Here is a 20485-nt window from a genome sequence, read left to right on the forward strand (position 1 = left end):
TTAAATTATTTTTTCATTTTTAATCAATTGTTAATTTTGGAATGTTTGACCGATAGATGGCGCTACGCAGTATCCAATATTCAAACCTTAAATTGACGTAAACGTGCATTAAACAAAACGATACCAAAGTATAAGGCGACATCTGTGGGTCAAGTTTTTATATTGTGGACAGAGTTCTTAGGTAATAAATTGGGTGATTCATACATCTATGGGTAGCTATAACATTTTTTTCATACCTGCTAACTATTGGAGGGGGTATCTTGACAGGCAATTTAAAATTGCAAAAGGTCTGGCATAAAAAAATAGCGGCATAACTGAAGTGTTGATAAAAAATTTGAGATATACAGAAATCTTTTCGAAGCATTGCACAGAGCAATGCAATATTTCAAAGGGAACGATGAATACATATTGTGTACAATTGTACATATGTGTACAATTTCAAACTGATCCCTCCTGAAAAATAATAAAATTGCTAAATATTGGGAATGGTAGAATAGAACTGCAATCAAATACACAATGCAATGAATTAAAACTGGCTCATTTATCATTCGATGAATAATATACCACGGGCATCCCAAAAGACTGATGCCATAACCTTGCGAGCCGATTTTTTTGTCTTTCCACGCTTGAGAACCGTTTCTTAATATGCAGTCCACTAGGCTGACATTCGATTGAACTCGATTGATTTCACTGATGCACAGCCCAAATTCAATAGTATTTTTACCCCAAAAACCAATTCTTTCTTAACGCACGAAATGCTTTTTGATTCATTTTTGTTGCTTCATCAAAAATGCGATTATTCTTTAACTAGTACTTATAATCTAACTAATAGAAATCGTATAGATGGTATTAGTAGTACTATCTATGTATCAGCCACAGTAAAACGTAAGCGGGTCCTCTGGTATTTATATATATATAAATGATCAGCGTAAAGGGCCGAGTCGATGTAGCCATATCCGCTAGTCTGTCCGTCCGTCCGTTTGCTTACATAAGAACTAGTCCGTCAGGTTTTGAGATATCGATCTGAAATTTCGCATCCGTTCTTTTCTCATCAATAATCTCCCCAACGGACCTCACATACATACAGGGTAGGCCATTTAAAGTTGACCCATTTGTTTCTAAAAAAAAGAACAAAAGAAAACAATGTTTTTTGTTCATTTCAAAAATAATTTATTTTGGTCCAAGGGGATTTGTTTCAGCTAATATTTAAAAATTAGATCGCGTAAATGGGCACCTTTAGCTTTGACAGCTAAATGCACTCTTTTTTCGACATTTTCCATGACTTTGGCCAATGTTTCGGATGATATGGCGGCTGTTTCACGTCGAATGTTGGCTTTCAGTTGAGCTAAGGTCTTTGGCTTATTAGCGTATACCTTGGATTTCAAATAACCTCACAAATAAAAGTCTGGTGGCGTCAAATCTGGTGATCTCGGTGGCCAGTCAACATCACCATTTTTCGATATCAATCGCCCGGGGAAAAATGGTCGCAATAAATTGATTGTTGGTCGAGCTGTATGGCATGTAGCCCCGTCCTGTTGAAACCAGAAGTTATCCATGTCATTTTCGCGAATAATGGGTATCACAAAATCCGTTATCATGGCTCGATAACGCTCACCATTGACTGTTGTCGTGGCTCCATCATCGTCTTCGATATTTTCATCAGAACGTCTTGTGCGTTGTCTGGATGCATGACTGGCATTACTGAGATTACCGGTGTTCACAAATTTTGCGTATAAAGACTTAATTGTGTTCTTAACTGGAGCCCTTTTCACTTTATTTTTTTTGCGAAACGCACGTTGAGTTAACACAATTGAGAAGTTATTTTGAATATAAAGCTGAACAATTTCAGCGCACTAGCAATTTTAATAAAAAAAAAATAGAAAGAGTAATTTTCCTAAAAATTCGTTTAAATTATATGCCTTTACTGCAAATGACATAATTCCATTTGTGTAGCCATTGTTAAAAGCACCGGAAAATATGTTAATGCTTCTGTTGGTTAAACGTTTGTATACTTTTCCACAATATTTCATTCGTTCCTCACAGCTGGAGATTGGGTATGTATGTAAATGCGGCAAGCGTGAAAATAACGAGCAACTCAATTTGAATATTACCCTTATCCACAAGTGCGCCAATTGTACGCTAGTGTTTAATAAAATTGACATTCATTTTCCGCATATCGACAATATACGCGTACAAATGTAACTTAACTCTGAAATGTACAACAGCATTGCCTTGCGAGCGCCAACAAAGCCGCCAACGTTGGCAGGCGCCTCGAAGTCTCCGCCTAAAATAGTAGCAAATAATAATAGAAGGATACTGCAAGACAACTGTGGCAAAGGATGAATGCGAATGTTTACTAAGGAAGCAGAAGTAAAAGTGCGGAAAGATGAAAAAGAGAGGTCACAACGATGGAAAGAAACGAATTGTGTGCACATTAACCCAAATGGATGGATATTTACAGCGAGTGTATGGAAAGAATTCGCATGAAAAAGCCGTAAACAAAACCGTAAATGACAAATTTCAAAATGAATTAGGGAAACGTGGAAGGATACCGTTTTATTTAAGGAGACAAATGAAATATTGCAACACTCCGCAATCTTAAGACACAGCACACAGATTTAAATTAAAAGCAATAGGTTTTTGCGGTAAAACTAAACCAGGGATAGGGTATCTTAAACCGATATGAATACGTATAGCACTAAGTGCTGCCTACAATAATGAATTGAAATTAGAACGCACTGAAGCCTTGTTTCTTAAGAAGTGAAAGCTGCAGCATGTGGCGAGCTCTTCATATATTTATTTCACACATACGATTCACACATAGTCACATATGTTTATATTTACTTGCAAGTGTGTGCGTATTTTGTTTTTGTGTTTATGGTACAATTGTTAATCGCTTGGAATTTATGGGAGGAATTTTATTTATGATGTACGATAACAACTAAAACGGAAGAAATATGTGAGGCATAGATAAACGTTTTGCGAAATTTCAGTTTTCGTTGAGATTTATGTATCGAATAGAAACTTTAAACAATGCATCTTCATGCTCGCTACTTATATTATATATAAAAAGTATGTTGATTTTAATAAATACTTTTAAAAACAGCTTTTTGATTAGTTGCGAATGCCGTAAGACGCTGTTCAGCCAAAAGTTGTATTTGGGCGCATTAAGTTTTAGAGCGCCATACAAGAGGAGACTTTCAAAATATTAAAGACTTCCAGAAATTCATTATAGGTTGAAACCCACTGCAAATGCAAAATAAAACAACAAAAATAAAAGAAAAAAGAGGTTTGAGGTCGGGAAAAATAAAAGTGGTGCGGTTTACCTCGATTTCTGGCAAAACTGTGAACTTCGTAGAAAAACGTTGCATGACAAAGTTGTAGATATTGAATAGATCTGCAATTTTTTGATATAAACTTCTTTGACTTAACATCAAAATTTATGGAAAAAGTTAGTGAAAAGTTGTCGTCTTATGTCTCTAAGATATGGCATATAATATATTTATTTAAAATATTAAATAAGATCACTTATTTCGATCTAGAATCTAAAATGCCTTAATTTTCAATAAACAATTCTTATCTCAAATATACGCTTTCCAGCCTCAAATCGTCCGAAAATTATTTTATCTCTCAATTTTGATTGAGTTTCATGCCATTATACATTCGCTTTCAAAAATTTCCTACATCGGCCTCTTAGGAATATATTCGCTTATACCCTCATTGCTACGTTTTAAAGCTTTCTGCGAACTTCTCTTTTTTAGAGCCGATAAAAACTTGAATGCGTACTGTCAAACGCCCATCAAGCGTGAAAGAATCTACGATATCAAAACTGTGCACATTAAATTTAAACGCCAATAAAGGTGCAAAGTTTGTGGTGTCATTGAAAGTTTCGCTTTCGTCGATTTCAAAACTTTTCCACTTGTTTACGCTACTTTGAGTCTTGCCAGACAGGCGAGCGAGTAATTAGGTCACGCAGTTTGAATTTCTACCCAGCAATCCCCGTTACATATTGCCTCCGATCTATTTTTGTCTATTTAGTGCTGCAATTGAGAAGTCTACGACTACTATACATGTATACACAGGATGATTTAACGCTAATTGCTTAATTATTATTGCATAGCAACTTTAACAAGCAGAAATTGGTTGCGTATACGCCATGTAGTGCAAAATGCAAGGCAGAAGTATATATGTATATACTAGATATATGTATTTATATGTATGTATGCATTAAATATTTCGCTTAAATGGCAGTATGGCTTGTTACTCAGCTCAAGCACACACTTGTGTTAAGCACTTGGCCTATCTCTTCCTTTTCATCACACTTAATGACTGATAATGAGTATAGATTAAAGCAACAAAAATCGCGCCATCAAACCCAAACACAGTGCACAGCGCACAGCTCAGCAAAATGCTGCGTGTTTTGGAAATTGCTTTCCCGGCACTCACGCATGAGTAGACACAATCAAGCCACACATGCACACACTTGCGGTGCTTAACACTTCGGTGGCTTTACTTCATTAGAGCGGTTTAATGTGTGGCGCCCGTTACGTCATTTTATCAACATTTTACGCATATTATCATAATGCTTCCATGACATTGCTGTTGTTGTTCTTACTAGTGGCACATAAATTCAATAAACTAAGACAAGTGCAATCAGCGTATGAAGATAAGTACACATTAAAGCCTTCTCGTTCTCGCTCATGTACAGGTTCTAACTCAGTAGAGGAGTTACGAGCAAATCTTTGCTGAGTTTAAAGTAATGAAGTTTTTTGATTTGCACCTCAAAATTGCAAATCATTTTACTTTTTTGGATTTTCCCAACTCAGAGAATTTAATAATTTCACTGATTACCTCAGGACAACTATCCGCCACCTTTAATGATTACACCGTTAAGAAAGGTATTTTTTGTGAGAACTGAATATGAATCATGTCAATAGTTATTAGAAGAGGAGAAACCGAAGCATAACTATTCAAGCCCCCAGTTAACAAATATTATTATTTCTCAGGCATTATTATTTCTCAGGCATTCTCATAACTTATGTAGACAAAATGGGGGTCAGTTCTACCCCAATCCACTCCAAGTAGATCAATAGTACATACAGGGTTTGTCCGGAAAGTAATTGCACTGAGTTGATTTAAAAACATTCATTGAACCAATCACTTTGGTTAGGTAGCTGATCACAAGAAAGACGGTGTGAGCCGGGGCGTTGTCGTGGTGCAACTTCCAATCGGCTCAGATGTCTTGTCGGACCCGATTGACCCTTCGTTTGAGTCTCTTGAGGACTTCCACGTAAAACTTGGCGTTGACGGTTTGTCCAGGAGAAACAAATTTATGGTGGACGATGCCTTTGATGTCAAAAAAGACAATGAGTATGGTTTTCACTTTGGATTTACTCGGTCTTCATCAATAACCTCTTCCAAAAAGAGCTGGTGCCACCAAAACACACCACTTCTTGCTAAAGCAACAACTCGGTAAGCCTTGATCTCTGTCGCAGATTTACCGAGTTCCATACAGAATTTAATCGCGTACCTCTCTCTAACGAACGTTGCATTTTCGGCTTGCACCACTCACAGAAACACGTGGCGCGAAAATGTTTGTCCTGACTCGCCAGGTGCTCGGAGACAATTGACCAGCCGCCCTTTCGTTAGCTAGGAACGCCCTCTACCGAATCCAGCCGGTGCGCGCATGATTTGAAGTACAGTCGTAGCGAAAGAAAATCAGTCCTATTACTTTTCGGACAAACCTTGCATACTCGTATTATAATTTAATGCCGAATATGTTTAAAATCGTTTCAGAATTGTCCTACATATAATGATTTTAGTTCTAACAGATTGTATGCCTAATGATTCAGTCAGTTAGGGAAAGATCTTCACGAAACGACATGGTAACATATTTAAAAAGACTACTCAGACAGCGCCTCCTTCTTTCGGTACATACATTTTTTAAGCTAATTTGTTAGACTGCCACTAATAAAGTGGTATGTGTATAGGGTCCAACCCCTGCCCACCAGTTCAGAGCAGTAAGGAGGCTCAACTGATAGTAGTTGTGGTTACGAAATCTGACCAGAGACTTAATACTGGTACCACGGGGAACAGGAGCCCTTGGAAGTTTTAGATGGGCCTCGAAGTCTACTAATGAGATTAGTGTGTCTATTCCACAAGGCCATTTGGTACTGAAAATAAATTGCTTGGCATTTCTCCATAATAGGTGTCTCGAAATACCCCTGAAGTATTACTCGTACTAATCGTTTCCAAGTAGAGCCACACGGTTGTCATAATTCCACTTTCGAAACATTCAGCTATACTATAGAAAAATGAAAAATTGATATCACAGTATTTTTGCATCTGAAAATCTTTTAAACGCAAAATGGACTATAAAAGACAAATCTCAAACATGTATGAATTACACAATTATTATACACGATTTATAATAGGTAAAGCATTAAAGCCCCACATAATTTTCATGTATTTATATACCTATATTTACGTACATAAAACAACAAAAATCTTTCCTTTTTTCAGCCACGAATATTCGATACCAGATCACAGGCGGTAACATAGGCAATGCCTTTGGCGTACAAAATACAACTGGCGCGATTTTCGTAGCCAGCCCACTCGACTATGAAACCCGACCAAGGGTAAGTACATATTCTCATGCATTTACATATTTACATGTAATCATACATGCTTTTATTTTTATACTAAGTAAGGGCATGTTTGCTAAATAAATTTTAAGCTTTATCCTTAAAAAGCTCGTACAAACATATGAACTTATTTATGATATTTATGCATATTTGGTTATGCTTTCACAAATATCCGCAAGTCTTAAAATATTTTTGAATGTTTGCACATCGCACGCCTACACTGCTGCCAAAAAAACTTAATTAGGCCACGGGCATTGGAGTTAAGAATAAACATTTCATTAAGCGACTGAAAAAGGAAATATAATCCAAACTTTCCGCTTTATGCCGTTTTCTGTATTAAAACTTTTATTTTCTTCTTTGAACTGCAGTTGAAATTAATTCCACATTTCCGCATTATATACACCTTTTATAATAAAATTAAGCTGTAATACCTATTAATCGGCATAGCTTCATGTGAGTTATTTTAAAGTCAACTATATTTTTACTGAAAAATTAAGTAGTAAAAACTATTTAAGTTTGTTTCGAAACTGAAAATTAGCACTTATGTCCCAGTATGATTTCCGTGCGCCACGCTTGAGCGCACTGGCACGCGTGAGGGACGATTATAATGACGCCGTCGCTGGACACGTCAGACCCATAGCCTTGGCGAATCAGGCCAACAGCCCATTGAGAAATCATGCACGCAAAATGCCAACGAACCCATGCAGTGAGTGCCATGCCGCACACTTATTTTCAGAAAAATCAACTTTCACTTTGTCCCTCACTATAATTTACAGATGTTTGCAGACGACTGCACAATCTTGGCACGGACGCATGTACCATATGTACATGAGCACAGTGACACAAAGAGTCGAATGAAAGTCATTTTTTATTTAATGTGTGTAATAATTAGTTGTATTCACAGTTGAAATACCTTGAAACCTTCAACAGCTATTATTAGGAGGCTTTCCTCTTTGAGAAAAGCCAATTTTCTTGATAATTATATAACGAAAGTTTTAAATACTAGCGTATGCTATAAAAGCTATCTTCGACTCGCCGAGTGTTAGAGAGTAGCGAATCGAACAGACTATATAAGCTATTGGAACATATTGGAATCACTTAGTCAACATTGCAGAAATATAAAGCGAAAATGGCATCAATTTAGCCAAGTTGAATTTTTAATTATTTCCAAAGTCAGGCGGTAAAAGTCGACATATAGGCTATAAAAGCTATTTCCAAGTTTCCAAGGAGGAGATTTGCAGTGATTTAGGTACACAAATCAAAGCAAGTTTAACAAACTCTCCACTTGGTTGAAATATCTTCACTTTTTAGTCAATTTAAATCACTGTAACTTAACATGCGCAAACCTACTTAAGTAGGTACTTTCTAGGGTATGTCTGTGCTGCTTTGCATGAGCAATTTTTACATTACATGTAAAATTTGTACGTAAAGGAACATGCAGCATTTTATGGCCAGCGCCACATGTATGACATTTTGTATATGAAACCCAGGCACACACATTTGTAAAAGAAAATGCGTATATGAAGTTATGCAAGTCCCAAATAAGCTGGGAGCGCGTTGAAATTGAATTCACAACTCAGATGCCAAGATTTTTGAAATATTTTTTACCAAAACCCAAGCGCAACGCATGCATGTGTATGTATATTTCTTTAAATAACAAAAAGTGGAGTGGCTGTTATCTCCAAAAAGCTCTCCACTTTATTGTTAATAGTGCCACTCATACAGTTATTTCAGCAGCTACTGAATTTTCATTTATCGCTAATGTTTTTATAGTCTGCATATAAAAGTAATTTAAAATGTTTTGATTTCCTAATTTTGCTGTCTGTTTTCTCAGTACGAACTCCGTTTGGAAGCGTCGCGTAATCGCAAAACAAATTACACCACCGTCGTCATCAATGTACGCGACGTCAACGATAATCCACCGTCATTCGATCGTCAAACATATCGCACACAAATTACGGAAGAAGATGATCGTAATCTTCCCAAACGTATACTACAGGTAGGAAGAATTGTTGAAGCTTTTTATCTACATATAATATAAAAGTAAAATTTGGAAATGATGGTTTGGTAATTGTATTTAACGCTCAAGTATATGATAGCGTATATGATAATTTAATGTATTGCATCCTGCCATAAGTTTTGCTACAAGTTCATGTCCTCATACAAATGAAACCAATATCGGTATTCTGCTTGTCACGATTGTCTCATAAGTCACAGAGTCACTAAATTACGATTGTGACAATTAGAGACATGAAACAATCGTGACAGCAAAATACCGATATAAGTATAACTCAATTTTTATTAACATTATTTTTTTTTTTAATGTATATATCGTCACCTGAAATGCAAAATAACGTATCATCAAAAAATTCGAAATTGAGTGTCTTATTGATTACGCTTCACTACTTCAAATTACATACTTAATATTACATATGTTCAACATTTTCAGGTTCTGCGGTCAGATATAAACCAGTTTTAACCAATATTAAAATTTTGTTTCACTCATGTTCCATTTTATTTTGTGTTTAATTCATGCCACTTTAAATTTCCGAAAATGTTGTTACGTTATTTTGCATTTCAGGTGACGATATGTATATTGATGATGCTGTTCTAACCAAAAACGTTTTGAGCTTCCTTAAATTTCTGTGCGGTATTCGACAAACCATGTTCTCTAATCACAAATTTTAACCTAAAAGTGGACCTAATTCCTATTTCATCTTATTTCTAACATGTTTTTATGTGGAGTTGTAGCACTTTTAGTAGTCGATATCTCTGTAAATGGATAAGTATGAGATTACATATATTTATACATTGTAAAATGATGGGCTCGAGGATAATAGTTGAATATAAATAAAATCAGTGATAATTTAAAATATTCACAGACATCCAGTCTCCACTCCACACTCGTCACCATCAAACATTAGTTCAAACTTAATAAACAAATGTATAAGTGCTCTAAGTTTACTGGCATGTTAATTCCTCTTGTGGAAGTCCATGAGAGTCGATTCGACGCCGTTTACAGTAACTCGAACTGATGTGTGGAACGACTTAAAATACAGCTTGTGCAAGAACTGAAGCCGTTCGACCTTTCCAAGCGACATCGCTTCGTTCTACAAGCTTTTGAAAAGTTCCAAGAAAATCCGTCGTTTTCGAGCCAAATTTTGTTCAGCGATGAGGCTCATTGCTGACTCAATAGGTATGTAAACCAGCAAAATTTCCGCATTTGGGTCAAAGAACAACCTGAAGAGATTAAAGATCTGCAATTCTATCCAGAAAAAAACAACGGCTTGGTGTAGTTTGTGAGCCGGTGCAATCGTCGGTGCGTATTTCTTCAAAATGATGCCGGTGAGAACACAACCTTGAAGCCTGAAATTGATATGGTATCAACAAGACGGCCCACGAATACAAATAAACTCGATTCTATAAACCTTTTGTTTCATCATAGATTCGTAAACAACATATGGGCAGACATAGGTAAATGTGCCCGAAATATTGTTTAAATTAATGCAAAATTGCTGTAGTTGAATGCGAGTGATTGAGCTGTGAATTGCTGACTAACATTAAGCGTTTACTTAAGCCACTAAGCTGCATTACCAAGTTGGAAAGCATTTAAGTGCACCCTTATGCACTCAGTGCGAAATCGCATTTAATTTCACAGCAACTGAAGGGATTTCAGCAACAAAGGTACACACTTAAAACACTCGACTATTACCAAAACCATATGCAAATGTGGCGGCGCACAGCAAATAAATAAATATCGCAAAAAAAAAACTTAAAAATAGCAATAGAGATATTATTATATATATGAATATTTATACTCTGGCAACATGTTGTTATAGGGTATAATAGTGTTTCTACCATAGTTTTGTAACACCTAAAAAATCGAAATACGTATATAGAGAGTTGTATATGCAGAAACCATCGGGATTACAAGTCGAGTTTAATTCCGCATGATTGTTTATCCGTCCTTAAAAATTGAGATATCCTGACGAAACTTGGTACACATGTTCAAAGGCACCGAGTTATGCATGAGTTGAATCGAACTAATGCCACACCCTCCTCGATAATCGAAAAGATATAAAATGCTACATTGGATTCTACACAATTTGTCGGTCGCTCAGAAAAAGTTCAAATCAAACAAAAGTTGTTCGCGAAGTACTTCCAAGTAAAGGTTACCTATTTTTTTGAAACAACTGGACATATTGCGACCATACTGGTAAAACAAGACAGAACAGTCAATTCTATGTGATATATGTACATTGATCTGTTTGCCAGCTGCATATTAAGAAATCAAGAAAAACTCGCGCGGAAGACGGATGGCTCTGCCTCACGACAATGCGAGCTCTCATCGACTGAAACAACTGCATTTTTGAGTACTCAAAGCACCAATTTGATGCATAATCCACCTTATAGTCCTGACTTGGGACAGAATTTTTCTTTTTATTCGCGTAAGTAAAAGATACACTAATAGGTTAACTTTCTTAGATACCTGAAGAGCCGATTGATGCATCCAAAAGGTATTTTCTGGAGATACCTCAATCAGAGTGGCAAAAATGCTCCGAAAATTAGTGGACGCGCAAGCAAAAGTGTAAAGATCTTTATGGAGAATATTTTGGAAAACGATAAAGCGATTATCGATGATTGAAGTTTGTTTTTATTCTCTAATTTTGAAATATAACCCAAGTCCAAATTAAGATTACTAAACTGAAATATTGTAGAATGAATTGTAAACCTTTTCATAGGATTAATGCAATATTCCACAAGCCTCTACGGCTGTATCAAACAAACTTTCTGAGAAAGAATTCTTTTAACACCTTCTTATACTGTGTGGAAACTGAAGAAATGAGATGAAAACCACGTCCCTTATATAACGGTTACTTTTAAAACTGCCAAACGTGCAGAAAATTGCCAAATAATTACGTTAAAATTATAAATTTTACATTAAAAATGGCACCTAAGTATTTTCAGAGATGAAACTCAAAAATTGTAAAATGAGTAGCCGCTCACATACAAGTGAAAGTCCATGTCTCAGGAACTACATTACTAATCGCAATGTTTAGCATTACATTTGTAAACTCATAAAATTACAGTGCGAAAATGGAGTTGCAACAACGATGACTTCCCAAATAACACAATTTTGAATTCGAGAGCGTAAAACTGCACCCAAACCTAACCCTTCCTTACTTGCTTGTTTTTAGTTTAAGAGTGTATTTATATGCATGGCCGTTGGCGACGCAGGCGAAAAATCATTCGAAATGTGTGAAAATAGCTTTAAAAGCGATTTGATTTTCATTATTACTTTGTTTACAGCAAAAAAGTGCTCGTAAAAAGTCGAAAAGTGTCCTTACATTTACGCCTGGCAAGTCCGTTAATGCTGGCGACGCATACGTGCAAATGCGCGAGTATGTTCGTGTATACAGTTATAATTGCCAAGCATATGCAACGAAATGAAGTTAACAATACATTTTTGCTGTACGTTGCAAGTTACGTGCCACATTGTCGTGAAAATAAAACAGATATTTTGTAACACATACAGGCGTTTTTTCGGGGAAGGATAATAAAGAAATATTTCCAGCGAAGGATTTTGCTGCGCACAAAAACCAGTACTTGTAAAAACTTTCATATTTTTTCAGTGCAAAATTCTTGCTTACTTATAAATATTCATCATTTTGGGGCGACTTTTATCTTTTATTTTAAAAATTGATATTTGCAATTAAATGTGTTTTTTTTTTTTTGTTAATTTATATGGGCAATGCGTCAACTGATTGCAAAGGAAATACATGTGTAACAGACATTCATATGTTGGCAACAATGCACATATGTATAAATATAGACTTTATTTATTTTTTATATAAATAAGCGCGTAGATTAGGGTGCCCGTTATTTTGCAATTAAATTATATTTTGGAAACGCACCTTGCAGATTATATTTTTGCCGTAAAATAAAGGATCTAATGCAAACAAGTTGCTTATTTTCAATTCAAACCGTGCCTAAATTATTTGCTTTTATATTATTTTATATAGGATTTTTGACACTTTCGCAATACCAATTTTATCGCCAAAACAAATAACACTAACTTAAAAAATTATCTTCTGCTCTACAAAAAATTCATTATAACTTTTTCATAAAAAGATTTCCTCAAATATTATAGGCGGTAGAAATTATAAACCAAACAAAAACAGTATACCATGTCGTATGAGCAACACAAAATGTATACATAACTTGTAGGAATATTCAGTACATTTGATATAACTATAACTTTAACTGCGTATAACTGTTAAAGTTATGTTTTTAAAGAAAAAAAAAATATTTTAATCTTTTTGTAAGCGCAAAATTTTGTATGAGTATCACTTTTTCGAAGTTGTAAAATATCAAAAAATCCCAATTATTTACATACATACATACATATATATGAAAAACATGATTTAAGCACGGTTTAATTCAGAATAAAGAGCTCCTTGACATTGTATCACAAATTTTAAAGAAAAAACTGGAATTTGGTGGCGTTTTTTTGCAAAACTAAAATAAATTTGGTAAATAACGATCACCCTACAGCACACGAACAAACACAATAATCATGTATCCACAATCGAACGAAACCGCAATAAATCGCGCTGGTATTTAATAAAAATCTCAGCCGACTTGTGCCATCATTTCCAAACAATGTCGCAGCGAATGAATGAACGGTAATTTATGTGTGTTAACCACTTTTTCTGTGTTTTGCTCTCCATTTCTCCTGGAATTAGGTTACTGCCACCGATGGCGACGTAGATAGGCCAATGAGTATTGTGTACTTTCTCACCGGCCAGGGCATCGACCCGGATAACACAGCAAATAGTAAATTCGATATAAATCGTACAACGGGTGATATTTTTGTACTAAAGGTAAGCTATTACTTCAATTGAATTTAACTTTTTACAAGTGTTACATAGCGATGTTAAATGCAGGCACATTTTGTTTAAATATGGAAAGCGAATTTACAGCTACGAGCAATACTTGACATAGTAATTTTAACTACGATGAGCCATATTAAATCATTATTGGCACAATGTGTTTGTTATTTCAGGCTGGTCGAAAAATTCGTGCTGTTTAAAAGGCAATCACAGTTTTTACAAATTTCGAGTTTTTTATACACCATTGTTGCTATATGTACTATATACGGATATATTGATTATTGCTTCTTTTTAACTTCGGATTATAATTTTAATAACACGTTTTCACTTTGCTTCACAATAAGTATCAGCTTATGAACTATTATCGTGTTTATTTTGTATGTAATATGCAATTAACAGATCCCGGCCTACCATAGCATATTAAATTACATTTTTTTGCCAAAATACGTCTTTCTTATTTAGCATAGTTACATTCACGGGTCATACTGAATATAGCGACCCTCCAACTTTCCATATCGCTTGTGTAGTACGATGTGTCCTTTGCTTCAAAAAAGACCTCAGTTTCGGCGACCAGTTCTTCATTCGACGAAAAATTGTACGCCGAAAGCATTCTATTAAGATCTGAGAACAGAAAGTAGTCGATGGGGGCCAGATATGAAGAATTCGGTGGTTGTAAAAGCAATTCGAAGCCCAATACATGGAATTTTGTCATCGGTTTCACTGACTTGGGGCACGGTGCATTGGTTTGGTGAAAAAACACTTTCTTTGTTATTAATGCGGCCCTTTTTTAGCGGCTTCGTCCTTCAAACAGTTTAATAATGCTATGTAGTAGTCGCTGTTAATATGCTGATATTCCTCCTTGTTCAAGGTAGTCAATAAAAATTATTCCATGCGCATCCCAAAATGTAGACGCCTTAACCTTGCCAGCAGACTATAGCGTTGTTCCACGCTTTGGAGCGGGTCCATCGTGTGCAGTCTATGCGGTTGAGATGATGATGTTTCATTCATTGTCAAAAATCTTTCGTGGACTTATTTGATGTTTTCTTTGGATTTACATAAGTCTAGTAGCGCTATCTATGTGTTAACTCAATATACCTGTTATATAAGTAAATATCCATAATATAATCGAAGTGTATTAGAAAAGGTTGAATGAGTATAAAAATAGCTAGTCCAGAACTATGCAATTTGAGAAAGCCCGATCTCAAGTTTTCGGACTCCTGCAGGTACGCCACCGTATTGCTGCATAAAACTGAAGTTGATGTGAATTGAAGTCAAAACAGTCTTATCTCAAGAAACCGTTATTACATTTCTTATAGAACAATCTTTCTAGATCCAGTTGTATGTTTACTGGATTAATATAATCTAGGTATTCAGTGATAAGTATATGAATAGAAAGAAACGAAAAAGAGACGAGTTGCCCGCTGACGTAATAGAGCCTAGAGGGACATCTCAGGTTTTGGAACACCAGTGTATTACTCAGTGGTGAACTCACCTTTATTTCCGAACTCACTTGTTATAAAATATTTTTTAAAAGAATAGGTTTTCGGAATACTCTTTTTATTAACTTTACAAACGTTTTCAATGTTTACAAAAGGTAAAATTTGGACGGATATTCCAATCGGCGGCGGAATCGACGACCGTTGATGTACGTGGGAGGAAACGAAAAGAAAAAGGCGATGCTGCGAAAAGCGTATGCGCACAAGCGTTGAGTCCTTGCGGAAGCCAAAAACGAAGTGTGTCTGGCTGGAGTTGTCCGTCCCTTTTTTTTTTTGTGTTCTAGTTGGAAGTGTGGTGTCACGTTTGAGTGTATTGGTGTGATGTGGAAGGTGAGTGGTGAGTGTGGTGTGCTGTTATGGTGATTTTGTGTGTTGAAATGTGGTGTGGCTGTGTTTCATGATAGGGTAAGCCGAGAGTCATTTAGACATCCCGGCCCCCCTAGGCAAATTATTAGCCTAGTAGCCTTTGCAACTGCTGCAATGTGGCCACCACGTTACTAAGCCCAGTGGGTTGGCGAGACCGCGGCCTGGGTTGACGCCGCCGCGTAGAGGTATTGTGTTGTTGGCGCCGAGTGCGTGTTCGGGATTCTGGTGGTGGCTCAGCTCTTCGTGTTCGTGCAGCACGGTTCGCCTGCGGTCGTCGGGTCGTAGCACGACTGGAGGGGGCAAGTAATGGTCTGCCGTCCCGATGAAGGAGCGTGTGATGTGGCCGCATGCATATTTGGCACGTATACCCGGATGTACACTCCGATGTGGAGTGGGTAGGTGCCAGACAATTTAGGCAGTGGCCATGTGCCTGTACAATCTGCTGGCGGAGCGGAGGCAGCATCCTCTTAAAAATGCCGCAATGCGGCAACCTGTGGGGGCGGCGGCAAAGCGGGCATCGGAGGCGCTGTGGGTCTGCTGGCACCGGCGTCGGATTTGCGCGTGTTGCACTTCGGGCAACAGTTGGTTGCGTTGTGGCCGTGGTGTTTCGAGGAGCTGGTGTAGGCCCCGTTCGTGGCACGTGAATGGTCGACCGAACGGCTGGCGTTGGTGCTGGCGGCATATCGACATCCATTTAATCTGTCAAAGATATTTACGTTATATATTTGTGGTATACGGATATGATAGTTGGTGCTACGTTAGGTGGCACTGGTGGGTAGTCATGTGGACCACCCATCTATTACTACTTTTGCGGTTTTTATTAAGATAGGATTTGTGGTTTGTTTTGCGGGTTATCGATTTATCGTTTTTTGTTTACGTTTTACGTGTCGGTTTTATCGGCTGTGGGCAAAAAGCATAGTTTAACGAGCGGCCGAGTTAGTGTTCCGTTTTGCGTACGGAGATCAACTACGCGAATATGACCGTCGGAGCCGTGGTAAAGCTTCTCTATGCGGCCAAGCCGCCATTCAGTGGGGGGGAGACAATCGTCATGAATTAAGACACAATCTCCAAGCTTAGGCGCGTTTTCTGGTGTTTTCCACCGGTACCTTCTGTGGAGGTCCTTTAAATAATCTTCTTTCCATCGAAGACTGAAATGGTGATGGAGAATTTTAATTCTTTCCCATCTGTTTAATAAGGAAAGCGACTCCACGCCTGGCTCAGGTGTGGCCAGAATGGGCGCTCCTTTAAGAAAATGACCTGGTGTGAGGGCTGTAAAGTCTGATGGATCTTGCGAGAGGGCTGCGAGAGGCCGTGAGTTGAGGACGGCTTCAATTCTAGTTAAGAGTGTCGTGAACTCTTCATAATTGAATTTATAAGTGCCAGCTAGCTTCTTAAAATGTGATTTGAAGCTTTTTACGGCTGATTCCCATAAACCACCCATATGTGGAGCGCTTGGGGGGATAAACTGCCAATTGATGCCTTGGGGAGCATATTTTTGTATAATGTCAGGTGAGATTTGTTTCATAAAATCCACAAATTGTTTCTCTGTGGCTCTTTGAGCTCCGATAAATGTTTTGCCATTATCGCTCATGATTTTGGATGGAAAGCCACGTCGTCCGACGAAGCGAGCAAATGCCGCGAGGAAAGCCTCCTTTGTCAGATTGGAACATAGCTCAAGGTGTACTGCTTTTGTCGTAAAACAGACAAAGACAGCCACATAGCCCTTCATCAGGGTGGGAGACCTTAGCATGGACGCCTTTATTTGAAAAGGGCCTGCAAAGTCGACACCTGTAGTGGTGAAAGGCAGAGCAAAGTTACAGCGTTCCGGTGGAAGTGCTGCCATAATCTGCGTTCGCATTTTCTGCTTGTGCATAGTGCAGACCTTGCACGTGAAAATGCACTTCTTGATTTGGGGCTTAAGGCGGGGAACATAGTACTCTTGGCGTACCATATGTTGCATGAGGCGATGCTCGGCGTGTAACATCAGTATATGGATATAATTGATGAATAATGTGGCAAATGAGGATTTCTCTGGTATTATTATGGGATGGCGTTCGTTATACGTAAGGCTGGAATCAGCAAGCCGGCCGTTTGCACGAAGCAGACCTTTCGTGTCTATAAATGGGTTTAGTACTAAGAGTGAGCTCTTTTTGTCAATTGGCTTCGATTCTCTTAGTAACCCTAGGTCGCGGCTGAAGTAGCGCGTTTGGGTTGATGCGATAAGAGCGACCTTCGCTTTTTGTAAGTCTTGGTGCGTCAATGTATCGCATTGGGGGCAAGTTGCTCCCTTTACCTTAAGTTTGAGTCGCTCTGCGAATTTGAGAATATAGGCGACTACTCTGAGTGCTCGGGGGAACGATGAAAATCGTTCAAGGATGTCAGCATCATCCATTGTTGGGTGATAAGTGGCGATTTTTCGACCTTCTGGAGCAATTATGTTGCGCATTGGCGATTGTGGCCAAGAATCGGGAGATTCTGTTAACCATTGGGGGCCATTCCACCAGAGGGTGGAGGTGGCGAGATGCAGAGGTTTGCATCCTCTTGTACCTAGATCAGCAGGATTGTCAGCACTGGCTACGTGTCGCCAAGTGGCTGATCCTACTAGGTCAAGTATCTGAGACGTTCTGTTGGAAATATATGTTTTCCACGCATGTGGTGGTTTTTCCAACCAGGCTAGAACTATTTCGGAATCGGACCAGAGGTATAATTTATATTTTGCCATGTTTAAGTGGGTCTGCACCATGGAGACTAGCTTTGCTAGGAGCAGAGCGCCACAGAGTTCAAGTCGTGGTAGACTTATGGTTTTTAGAGGCGCAACTTTTGCTTTTGCCACTAGTAGGTGGCTTGTAGTTGCAATATCGCTTTGGGTGCGCACATATATAGCGGCACAATATGCCTTTTCAGAGGCGTCGCAGAAGCCGTGTAGTTCCACTTTGTATTCGGGGGAATAATTTACCCACCGTGGAATTTGTATCTGCGAAATGTCTTTTAGGTTATTAGCGAACTGGGACCATCTTTCTAAGCGAAGAGGTTTCACTTGTTCGTCCCAGTCAGTTCCGTCTAGCCATAATTCTTGAATCAGGATTTTCGCTTGTATCATAATTGGCGAAAGCCATCCTGCGGGGTCGAAAAGTTTTGCCACAGAGGAGAGAATTTGGCGTTTTGTAATGGCGGATAATGCGGATATGGACTCAGTCGTGTATGAAAACTGGTCCGATATCGCATTCCATTGGATGCCCAGTGTTTTTGTTGTACTTTCCTTTTCGAATATAAGGAAATTAGTATCCAACAAATTGTCGTTCGGTATATTTTTCAAGATATTTGGGTGATTAGCCGTGATCTTTTTTAGGGGAAACCCTGCGGTGTTGAGGGCCTTTATCACTTGTGATAAGGACTCGTATGCTTGTGAGAGGCTGTGGCTCCCAGACAAGATATCGTCTACATACGTCTGTGTTTTTAACACTTGTGTTGCCAGAGGAAATTCTGACTTTGTGTTTTCTGCCAGTTCGTGGAGTGTGCGAATGGCTAAGTATGGAGCACAGTTTACGCCAAAGGTTACTGTTTTTAATTTAAAGTCGCGTAGTGGACTATTTGCAGATTTTCGGAAAATAATCCGCTGAAAATCTTGATCATCTTTATGAACCAGTATTTGTCGATACATCTTTTCGACATCCCCATTGAATACGTATTTGTATATACGCCAGTTCAATATGAGGAGCATTAGATCTGGTTGGAGTGTGGGTCCCGTAAATAGAATGTCATTTAGGGAATTCCCCGAGCTAGTGGTTCTGGAGGCATTGAAGACAACTCTGACTTTTGTTGTTTTTTGTCAGGCTTTACTACTGCATGATGTGGCAAGTAGAAAGAGTAATATTTGCCTCTTATGATTTTTTCACATGGGCTTACTTCCTCCATGTGATCTAAATGAAGGTATTCTTCCACGACACCATCATAAACTTGTTTAAGCTCACCTTTTCTAAGTAGGTTTTTCTCCATACTTAGAAACTGCTGTATTGCAGAGGTGCGAGAGTGACCCAAGGCGAGTGTGTCTGGAAATTGTTGTTTTATTGGTAGTCGTACGACATACCGACCATTAGCTGATCGAGTAGTTGTGGCTTTGTAAAAGTCTTCACAATACTGATCTTCTGGTGTTGTAATTGAAATGGGGGGGAGTTCCTCTAACTCCCAAAATTTTCTCAATTGTGAATTGAGGTACTCGTTTGAGATTTCCTCAACTTGAGTTGTCATTGCTGTGACTGGTTCCGCAACTAGTCCACTTAGGACCCATCCGAAAATGGTATTTTGCGCCAGTAGTGTTTTAGAAATTTTTTCAACACCATCTAGAATAATTTGCGATATGAGATCGCTGCCTAATAGCAGGTCTATTTGAGCGGGGGTGTTGCAGTTGGGGTCTGCTAGAGTCAGATGTGAAATCTTATCCCAATGCTTGCTATTTATTTGATAGCTTGGAAGCATGTTTGTTAATTGCGGTAAGACAATAGCATTTGCTTGAATGCGCTTATCCGCTTGGGGGGAAATTAGGGTAATGGGGCATATTTTGTTAGAGTTTTGTACTACTCTTCCGCCCATTCCCGTAATTTCATAATTGGCTTGTTTTGTTGGCAGTTTTAGCCTATTTTGTGCCCTAGACGCTATGAATGATCGTTGCGATCCTTGGTCTATTAGGGCTCTTAGTTTGAACAGTTCTCCTCGATGTTCGATGGAGACAACTGCTGTTGGTAGTAATACCTTACTTTGATTCTCGCTGTGCAGCGTTTGAGTTTTTAATGCCTTTGAGCAGCATGGTGTCTCTTGGCAATTTTGTTGAGTTTCTGTTTCGGGAGTTGCTGTTGCAACTAAACCCGTGGCTTTTTTTGAAAAAGCGCTACTTTGAGATGTGTTGGGAAAGTTGTTTATGTGCAACATAGAATGATGCCTTTTGTGGCAATATACGCAGTTAAATTTGCTTTCGCAATTATTGAGATTGTGTGAGTGGGACAAGCAGTTTGTGCAGAGTCTTTTTGACCTGACAAAGTTGTTCCTTTCATTCACATTCAATTTTTTAAAATTTTCGCAAGCTTTTAGC

At 38.2% G+C, this 20485-nt stretch overlaps 1 protein-coding gene across 4 annotated transcripts in view; it reads left to right on the forward strand.

The window, feature by feature from the left end:
• LOC105223161 (putative neural-cadherin 2) overlaps positions 1–20485 on the forward strand; it is a 237889-nt gene that overhangs the window by 188524 nt on the left and 28880 nt on the right. For all 4 annotated transcript variants that reach the window (XM_049461318.1, XM_049461315.1, XM_049461333.1 and 1 more), the window contains 3 exons: positions 6523–6638; positions 8479–8643; positions 13391–13528. In XM_049461318.1, coding sequence (XP_049317275.1) covers positions 6523–6638; positions 8479–8643; positions 13391–13528 — 419 coding nt within the window. The remainder of the gene's footprint in view (positions 1–6522; positions 6639–8478; positions 8644–13390; positions 13529–20485) is intronic.

This window comes from Bactrocera dorsalis, chromosome 1 (assembly GCF_023373825.1).
Source record: "Bactrocera dorsalis isolate Fly_Bdor chromosome 1, ASM2337382v1, whole genome shotgun sequence".
NCBI classification, from domain to species: domain Eukaryota; kingdom Metazoa; phylum Arthropoda; class Insecta; order Diptera; family Tephritidae; genus Bactrocera; species Bactrocera dorsalis.